Raw genomic sequence first — 9,738 nt, 5'->3', positions numbered from 1 at the left:
ATAATAATACTATATAATAATACTATAAAAATATAACAATAGTTATTATAATAATGTCAGCCAGTTATTGTTGCTAGGATCGGCTGTTCGGGGCACGTGTGTGTGTGTGTGTGTGTGTGTGTGTGTGTGTGTGTGTGTGTGTGTGTGTGTGTGTGTGTGTGCGTGTCATAGGCTACTTTCGGGGACAAATTTGGTTAAGATTATGGTTAGGGTCCAGGAAATGAATGCAAGTCTATGTAATGTCCCCAAAAGTGACCTAAGTAAACGTGTGTGAGCTGGTCTGTTTAGGGCCGCACCCTGACCCTTGGGAGGGTCCATTGCAGATAATTTTGGTCCCTGAAGTAGATAAATGGACAGATATCAATGGTACATCAAGCTTTAGATAATTTAGACAAGTATACAATGAGTCATCTCAGGTTTAATGTACAACTTATAACTCTACATTTCAAACTGTTGAAATAATTGAAAAATAACAATTGTATTTTTTTATGTTTTGATTGTTAAATATGTAAATATAAAGTAAAGCAAAGTAAATAATAAATATAAAGTATTTATAATAATAATAATAATAATAATTATTATTATTATTATTATTATTATTAGTAGTAGTAGTAGTAGTAGTAGTATTAATATTATTATCATTATTCAAATTGTATTAATTGTAAATTCAAAAACATTAGATTGATGGTTGATCAGACTTATTTGGTTATTAATGAAACAAAAATGCACATAGTTTGTTAAAACAAGATAGGATAAAACACACAAAGACATCTGATACTTATTTCTATTGTGATCCAAGAAAGCATCAGAGTATTCACAGCATCTAAAAAAAACAAATAATAACAAATAATACAAATAATAAATATAAGGCAAACTTTTATTTCATTATCTTAAAAACAAGGATACTCAAAAACTCTTGAAGAATCTTATCAAGTCGTTCTTTCAAGTTTCGGTTTAATTTTGAAGGTAAAATTACCACACTTCCGGTATTTCTAACTACATGTGTCTGGCTTGATGCAGGTTTAGTGACTGTAGACAGCTGCAGCTGCAGCCACAAGAAGTCTTCACCATGAAGCGAGGGGGAACACACCTCCCTAGGCCAAATGTGTGATGCAGATGAATGATGATGCCCGGAGTTTTTGTATGGGGACGATATCCGAGCAAAATATAGAGACAGACAAAGGGTAGACTGGCTACACACCCTGATAGTTTGAATAAAGAGGACATAAAGTATCACAATGGGGTTTTCTCTGTGCTCTTTTTTGCTCTGTCTCACTCTCTCATTTACACAAACAAAAAATACACACACACACACACACACACACACACACACACACACACACACACACACACACACACATCTGTTCACTTCTGGGGACATTATATAGACTTACATTCATTTCCGGGAGACTTTACCCTAACCCTAACCATAACCACCACTTGCCTAACCCCTAACCCTAACCCTAACCTTAACCACTGATCCAAAAACCTGCTTTTCCCAATTGAAGACACAGCTTTTGTCCCCACTTGGACAAGTTGTCCCCAATTAACTGAAATTTGTCCCCAATTAACTGAAATTTGTCCCCAAAAGTGGCTTATGACACACACACACACACACACACACACACACACACACACACACACACACACACACACACACACACACACAGGTATCACGTGATCTGACAGCAGCTGGTATTTTGATTAGATGCTAATGTGATTGCTCCCTCTTGTGTTCGCCATTCCAACTTGCAGGCGTCTACCACACCTGCCACACACCTGTTTCCTTTTTTTTTTTTTAGTCAATACAGTGTATCAATTATTGGTATTAGCGGCCCATTTACTAGCCAATCAATAACACCATTAGTAAACGCCCACAGACTGTGTCCATACCTAATGCTAATCTAAATGCTTATTTTTCAATGACATATGGGGTCAATGTGACTCTGACCTCTTTCATTAGTGCTGCAGTGGGTTACTTGGGAACAAAAACATGACTGTTGACTCACACTTCACACACAATCCCTGCATAAATAAAAACTCTGAACCCGTTCAAATGTTTGCAAAGACTTTGAACTATATTACTGTATAATTTAGAGATAGAGTAAAGCCTCGGTGCACGAATAACGAATAATCTGACATTTACCTGATATAAACAACAATAAAAATGTTTTCCTGCATACAATATTTTTAGTTTCCCTAGCTAATTATGTCTAGTTTGTCGTATTTGTCACATATTTGTTTCGTGGGCCCTAATCAATACATTTAATTTTAATTCATATAACTAAAACTACAAACTGGTGATTCAATCCCCAAGAACCCCTAATCAGACCCTCTCCTAACTTTTTCATTTTGTTCAACTTTTCTAGCCTCTTCATTCTGTCATCGCGCTTCTGTACAATCAACAGCTGAATGACTAAAGTGATGGATTTGTGAAAGGTATTTGGATGCGAGACATAAGATATCAACAGGCTCCAAAGTCAAGTCTGAAGGGGTGCAAGGTGGCCAAGGTGACAGCCAGCTCATTTCCCTACTGCACCAGCACAATGCCTGCTCCTCTGGCAGAGGTATGGGATGTGATTTCCTTGATGTACAAAATAGACTACGGTGACTTAGGACATGTTGGGTAGTTGGCTGGGCCGCAGTGATGGATGATCCTTCAGCTCCAAAATCCGTGCTGATGCCAAGATTGTGGAGCTCATCTCCGTCTATGATGCACTTACGGCCTGAGTCAATTTACTTCCCCCCTCTTTCCCCAGACCAACACGCTCCTGTGTATCTATTTAAAGAAGCAATTAATGTAAAAGAAAAAGACTTGCATGTGCCAAGAACATTTTTGTTCTGGTTTCTCATAACTAACGGGCTGATTGATAACTTCCTCTCTCTGTTTGATTTGCCCGTGTCAGAGTGATGTAGGGTTACTGGCCTTGCCTACGTCAGATCACCGTATTTCAGTCAGACGTTCCGTGGCCCTAGTGAAAAGGTGGCCTATTGACGAAACCCACGATGACGAGCTATTGATTTAGTACACAAAGGGGTTGACTGGCCCCTCCTCCCAGCCCCTGAAAGGATAAATATATTGACGGGATGGACACAAGGCAGTGGATTTCTTGCTTTGCTTGAGGGAGAGCTTATAGTGCAGCGTTTGTTTGGGACCATACTTGAGTGCCATGGATAGGGTTACAGTTATGAACTACTGCTTAGGACTCCTGGGTTTGTTACTACTGCAGGGAGTGCTAAATGTGGAGGGAAGGAGCATATTTAACACAGGTGAGTGTGCAAAAATGGAATCCATTTAGGTCTGCGTACAATGATTTCTGAGGGTGCTGCTTGCAACTATACTGCATCCTTTACACTAGTGCCATCAGTAGTTTAGTTTTAATCAACGGTTTTGCCAAAATGCAACAGGTTAAGAAGTGATTTCCAACTTTGAAATGGTATTAATGTGACTTAATTTTCTGTGACTGTTTTGTGATATTTGTGGTGTTTAAAATTGCATTTTTATTTGTTTTGCATGTACAGGAAACCATGTTTTTAATCCCAAAGAAGACACAGATGCCCAGAACAAGATTCTTGCACTGCTACTACACAAAAGCTTAATTCCTGTTGAAAAGGATGATCCTCTAGGTGAGAGTTTATGTAAAAAAAATTGCTCAACCTAAAATAAGCAATACAAAATCTTACTTAGGTGTTTTTTCTATCCGCAGGTCTTGAGCTGGCCAATAAATTAGCTGAATTAGAGGAGGTAAGGTCACTTTGGCAGGAAACCTATCATGATTTCCTATTGTCTAAATTTATTGTGTTTGCATATAAAGCGAATGTGGGCATCTTGTTTCAATTTCTCAAAAAATGTTCAAAAGAAATTCTCGGTAGACAAGAGACACCAAATGAGAGCCTGTTACACTTGAACAGATGGTGCATTGATACTGAGATGATGGCTACCTGTCTCGGTGTGATTAAATTCTGATCTCTTCTTGAAGCTACAGGCACTGAGGGAGGACCTGGAACTGGAGCGGGAGATCACAGCCAATTTAGCAGAAGGCAAACCCATAACTCGGAAGAGGGGTGAACGTAAGTTGGATTCATTACCTCTGGATTTATATGTCACTTTTGCAGTAGGAATATTCTGCATGTAAGACGTCACACTACAAGTCTTTGTCTCCTTTCGTCTGCAGCTTGCTTCTGGAAGTACTGTGTGTGAGGACGATGCAAGAGGACGAGGTCCACTGTGAAATCTTGCTGCAAAGCCCAACATAGCCTTAAGAATCACAACACCAGTAATTTAATCACACTGTATTTATTCTAGCAATATAGAGTTGTACCATAATCAATGTCATCAATAAATATTTCATTTCCACTGCGCTGAGGTGCTCTCATGAGAGGTCTAAGGACTGCGGCTGTATATCTTTGATCTGTAAATAACCTACTGCTCACTGGAAATACTTGAGGGTCACATATGACAACTGTACTTGACTTCAAAGAATTAATATTATCTTACCAGGGACTTTAATTGCCCGCTGCTTGTGTTTATGTCGCTCTCTTGTGGCAGAACTGGGCATAATGTTTTTTTGTACCACTTCCAACACACATCACATCTGTCACTGCTTTTAAAAATGCTCTTCATTTTACAAAATGAATAAAATTATAACGTTAATCTGTAGTTTTCGAAGTGTTTTGTTTTTTAAAAGATCTTTGGAGAAAATGATTGAAGATGAAAACAATTTTTGCTCTCAAAAACAGTACATTGATAATATCACTGAACAACATATTAAAATTCTTAACGTTCATAGCTACCTTAAACCTTTAAACTGTGGGAATAAGTGTTTGAGTAAAGGAATGTGGCATGTGGTGCACATCTGCAGTGATGGGTGAATTACTGTACAGTGAAGTTCATTTGATGGGATCTTTTAGATGAGGGTGACAAAGCTGAGTCACACACAGGCTTAGTCTAAATAATGGGAGCGCTGCTGTGAAAAGACCTGAATCACATAGTACATGATGAGCAGAGGAAGCCTCAGGGAAACCAGACTGCATGTGACGTGGATCAGCATTCACAGTCTCACAACAGTAGCATCAAAGATTGGGATGACTTTTGCTGTGAGTCAGAGTCCTTTGCAGTAATGTTTTCAGAAATGACTAATGCACTTCCACACCAAATATTCACATACATATCAGCATATAACACATGCAGTATGTTTGTGCATGTAATACAAAATGTGAAATAAAAATATGCAATATATAGTGAAGATAACATTCACTGGTCACTTCCAGAGTACATTTTCCTTTTTTCATTTTAAATTTTGAAAGGAAAGAAGCTTTCCATAGTATAATAATAGGCTGTTATAATAGCACTACTACAAGGACTTTATTTTCTGTCACCATTTTAATTTAGTATTTGTCACTCACTTAGTACGACTTTATGTAATACCTAAAACTTATATTTATTTCTGCTCCTGTGTGACATGTTTAGCCAGTATGATGTATCTGAAGAAATACTGGACTGTTTACCAGAAGAACATTTCCTAAATGACACCTCGGTATTACTACATCATTTTCAGCAGCTTAAAGCAACACACACTCACTGAGTTTTCCTATCACAATTAAGTCTCTGAAGACTTAAAAGAAAAAAAAAACTGAGAATGGGAGAGAAACTTCACTTGTCATAGTGCTTTACAGAGTGATAAAACAGTAAAACAGTAAAAATAATACTTAAAAAAACAGTAAAGTTATCTTAATTCTTTTCTTTTCCAAAACATTCTAACTGTCTTGCTACAGACAAGGGTGTTATCTGTTTCAGGAGGCAGAATGGAGTCAGACCACTCTGTCAAGATAAGTCCGACAGGAAATGAACTAGCATCCTGTGTGTCACTCATGCTGTATAGTAGTAAAACACACAACATCATGTCAAGTCAAGTTTTTACATGGCCAAATATCACACTGGGCTTTTACTGTTCCTGACCAAGCCAATACACTCCAAGAATACAAGAAAAAAAACATGCAAAAAACATAGCATATAGGAAAATAAAATTACAGAAACTACTGGAAAGGCAATTCAGACAAAAAACCCTCCCAACTGCTGTGGATAGGTAGGACATTGGCAGTTACAAAAGTTGTAACAGTTAGTAAAAATACCCATAAAATCATAATCCAATATGATTATAATGGGTCCAAGAGTGATTTAATATATTCATTATTAAGAAGTACAATAAAATATATACAAGCATAGGGTCCAGTTTCTTCATATTGTACAAAGTCTACGGTTGGTGATACAGGGAGTTACAGTACAGTCACTGGTTGAGGTAGTATAAGAGACGTGTAGTGTGATGGATGACTTTTGGGTGGGCTTCTTGGTGGAGAAGGGTAACTTGATAGGCAGATGTGTCCATCTCTTTCAGACAGTTCCAGCCCCAAAAACAACACAGAGCATGCAGCAATAAGATCATAACATCGAAGGGACAATGATGGATTCTAACTTGAGAGGTCAGTAGAATATTTAACTTGTTTTAAAGTCATTTTAGCCACAGATTGGCAAAGAAGATACACAAGTTAAATGTTAAAAAATTTACTTTTTTGACAATTATTCTTGAATTATTCTTGAACTATGTCAAGATTTGAGTTTCAGATTAATATTAAAATTTGACTTGATAAAATCCGAGTTGAACAAGAATGTTGGCCTTTTGGATAAACTGCAGATTAACACACTGCTATTTTAATTTCACATGTAATCTCACATGTCAAAATGTGCCTTTATTTCAACTGTGCAGGCACCTTGCAAATGATACCCCTCATCCTCCTAACACTGCCACACCTCACCTGCAGCATGATTTGCCCCAGCAGCTGCTGGTGCAATTTTAAAGGTGCTGTCGTGTGCGTTGGTCACATCATCACCGACATACCGAAGGACATGCCTGTTCACACATACCTGCTGCAGCTCAATGACACAAATATGAATGTCATAAATGAGCGGAGCCTGGAAAACCTGGACCTACTGTTGCGCTTTAGTCTAACTCACAGCCATCTACACACCATCCATCCCCAGGCCTTCCACATCGCTCCACAGCTCATGTCTGTCAAGCTGTCGTCCAATGATCTCTCTACTCTTCCTGCTCAAGTTTTCAGGCCACTGACCACTATCGAGCAGCTCCATTTAGATGGGAACCAGTTGGAGACCATTGCTAAAGATATGTTTGACGGATTTGTGGGGTTGTTGGATCTGGACCTGAGCCGCAACAAACTGACTAGTCTTGCTTCAGATGTTTTCGATGGACTGACCAACCTCACCTTTCTGAACCTTGGCAGGAACTCCATAAAAAAGTTTCCTCCTACCATCTTTCACTCCTTGACTAAACTTCGCCAGCTGATGATCTATAACAACGAGCTAGAGGAGTTAGAAGATGGGATCTTTGACGGACTTGTCAACCTTGAGGAGCTAAAAATCCACCATAACCAGATTGCCAGTCTTCCACCTCAGGTGTTCTGGTCACTGAGGAACCTGACTATCCTAACTCTATCCTCCAATCAACTTCAGGCTATCCCAGACAAGAGCTTCTACAACATGCCAAAGTTGAACAAGCTTACCCTTTACAACAACCCCCTATTGTCTCTGCCGGAACAGCTGATGGGCCACATGCCAGACATGAGAGAATTTTATCTGTATGCCACTAACCTCACTACTGTTCCTGGAAATTTGTTTGCTAATATGTCAGGGCTGCGGATGCTTAACTTCCATTTAAATGACAAGCTGAGGGAGTTGCCATCAGACCTCTTCTGCTGCCTTCCCAACCTCAAGAAACTCTCGCTGAAATCCAATGACCTCCAGCACCTCCACCCACATCTCTTCTCCAGACTAACCACACTGGCCATATTGTTTCTCAATGACAATAAGCTTCAGAGCCTACCAAACAACATATTTCAGGGCCTTAGAGGGCTTTTGTCAATGGATTTGAAGAAAAACAATCTCAAGACTCTTCCAGAAGATGTTTTCTCGTTAAATACAGCTTTGACGAGTCTTACTCTGAGTTACAACCCTTGGGACTGTACTTGTAGTATCAGAGGTATTGCAAGATGGATAAGACTTAATGAGCATGTGGTTCTTGACAAAGAATATGTGAAGTGCTATAGTCCGATGCCCCAATTAGATCGCACCCTTGGCTCTCTGCGTGATGAGGAGTTCAACTTTTGTGATGTTACAACAGTCACTACAAGTTACTTTCCAACACAAACTAACACACACAAGCAAAATCAACCATTCCACACCTTTACAACCATCGGAGAAACATCAACTGTAACATCAATGACGACACCATCAACAACAACATCACCCACTCCAAGAGCAACCCAACCAATCACCACCACCCGCAGAACCACTCCACCTACAACACAGGCCAGGACCCTAACAACATCCCTCCACACTCTAACCACTGCCCAACTTGATGAAGAGTTTCTTTCCACTACTGAGATTCCCGCACCTTATTACATGTCACCTCCTTTCTATGACAAATTGGTGGTTGAACAGGGGCCTGAGTTTATTCACCACAACCATAACAAGGGCTGGGTGTATGTGTGGTTTCTGCCCTCAGATACGACCTTGACTGCATTCCTCCTGTTTTGTCACATCCTTCTTGTGGTCACGGGCTTGCTGCTCATTCTTACTGCCATTTATGGTATGTATCGCCTCAGCGAGACCATGGAAGAGATCAAGGCTGAGCGTGCACAAATTTAAGGGTAACAAAACATGTTACCAAGATAAACTGTCCTTTTCCCAACGCTGAAGTTTATACAAAACATATACATTAGGTGTTAATTTCCTAGTGTTACTTTAGGACAGAAGGACTGATAGATAAAGATGTTCCAGAAATCTTTCCTTAGCAACATTATTAATTTTCCTCCATCAAGAATGATGTCATTATTTTAAGACAGCAAAAAATGACAATATAATGATATACTATGTTAAGCTTTAAAAAAAGAGATATTGATAATGTAAGCAAATAATTATTACAAATTGTTTATTTATAATTTTATAATATAATGTAACTTCTTAAATGAACATTATCAACTGAAACTTTATTTGCTCTTTCTTTGTTCTCTCTCCTTCTCTGAAGGTTGAAGCTTACATATGATAACTAATACTGCATCTGCACATTTTCTGTTTTATTTATCTGTTTTTCCTTCTGCAAAACCTAAAGTATGTAAAGTTACTGTAAGGTTTCCTAAAGCAGAGCCTCACTAATGTAGTCAACAGTAATCACAAGTAGTTTTGTGTGTATGTTTCCCTCTAGTGGTGTAAGCTTCAAACTATATGAAGAGGCACCACTGCTTAAAAAAAAGCTTTATTTTTAATCACACAATAAAGTTCTAAATAAATCAAAATCTTAAAAAAGTCAGTTTTTTCTTTAGTAGACCATGTTGGTAGATAGGAGATACTTATATATCTGTAGAAGATGATCATATTTCTTGCATGTAAGTATGAAGCTATGTCATGATGATGTTATTCAGCCTCCAGCTGGTTTCTATTAACATGTTACCAAAGCCACATGTTACATGCTAGAATCTGTCATTCTTAATTTTTACTGTTTTTTGTTTTTTCTTGCTCTGTTTATATTTCCATTAACTAAATGTAATACTATATCCAAGAAACCTTAATGTAGCTTTGTCTAGCACCGCCAGGTGTGATGGGGCCTACTCCTATGATTTGTATCAATAAATTGTATGTTATTTGCTATATGGATGTATGTAGCA

General features: G+C 38.5%; 2 protein-coding genes across 2 annotated transcripts; both read left to right on the top strand.

Annotated features, from left to right (window-relative positions):
* Nucleotides 1-3,053: 3,053 nt before the first annotated feature.
* uts2d (urotensin 2 domain containing) lies at nt 3,054-4,578 on the top strand. Its single transcript, XM_044362702.1, has 5 exons — nt 3,054-3,270; nt 3,523-3,627; nt 3,708-3,745; nt 3,981-4,071; nt 4,176-4,578. Exons 1-5 carry the CDS (start codon nt 3,171-3,173, stop codon nt 4,199-4,201), a joined length of 360 nt encoding a protein of 119 aa, XP_044218637.1. The 5' UTR covers nt 3,054-3,170; the 3' UTR covers nt 4,202-4,578.
* A 2,197-nt stretch (nt 4,579-6,775) lies between these two features.
* LOC122989097 (platelet glycoprotein V) lies at nt 6,776-8,919 on the top strand. Its single transcript, XM_044361775.1, has one exon. It carries the CDS (start codon nt 6,776-6,778, stop codon nt 8,720-8,722), a length of 1,947 nt encoding a protein of 648 aa, XP_044217710.1. The 3' UTR covers nt 8,723-8,919.
* The last annotated feature ends 819 nt before the right edge of the window (nt 8,920-9,738 follow it).

The sequence above is a fragment of the Thunnus albacares genome, chromosome 9 (genome assembly GCF_914725855.1).
Source record: "Thunnus albacares chromosome 9, fThuAlb1.1, whole genome shotgun sequence".
In the NCBI taxonomy this organism is placed as follows: Eukaryota; Metazoa; Chordata; class Actinopteri; order Scombriformes; family Scombridae; genus Thunnus; species Thunnus albacares.
This window is presented reverse-complemented; position numbering and strand designations above follow the sequence as displayed.

Bases quoted from the DNA above. Each gene is read 5' to 3' on its own strand.
- uts2d (XM_044362702.1), top strand. From the start codon at position 3,171: ATGGATAGGGTTACAGTTATGAACTACTGCTTAGGACTCCTGGGTTTG. The intron at 3,628-3,707 runs GTGAGAGTTTAT...TTCTATCCGCAG, and splicing joins TGAAAAGGATGATCCTCTAG to GTCTTGAGCTGGCCAATAAA. The intron at 3,746-3,980 runs GTAAGGTCACTT...CTCTTCTTGAAG, and splicing joins AATTAGCTGAATTAGAGGAG to CTACAGGCACTGAGGGAGGA.
- LOC122989097 (XM_044361775.1), top strand. From the start codon at position 6,776: ATGATACCCCTCATCCTCCTAACACTGCCACACCTCACCTGCAGCATG.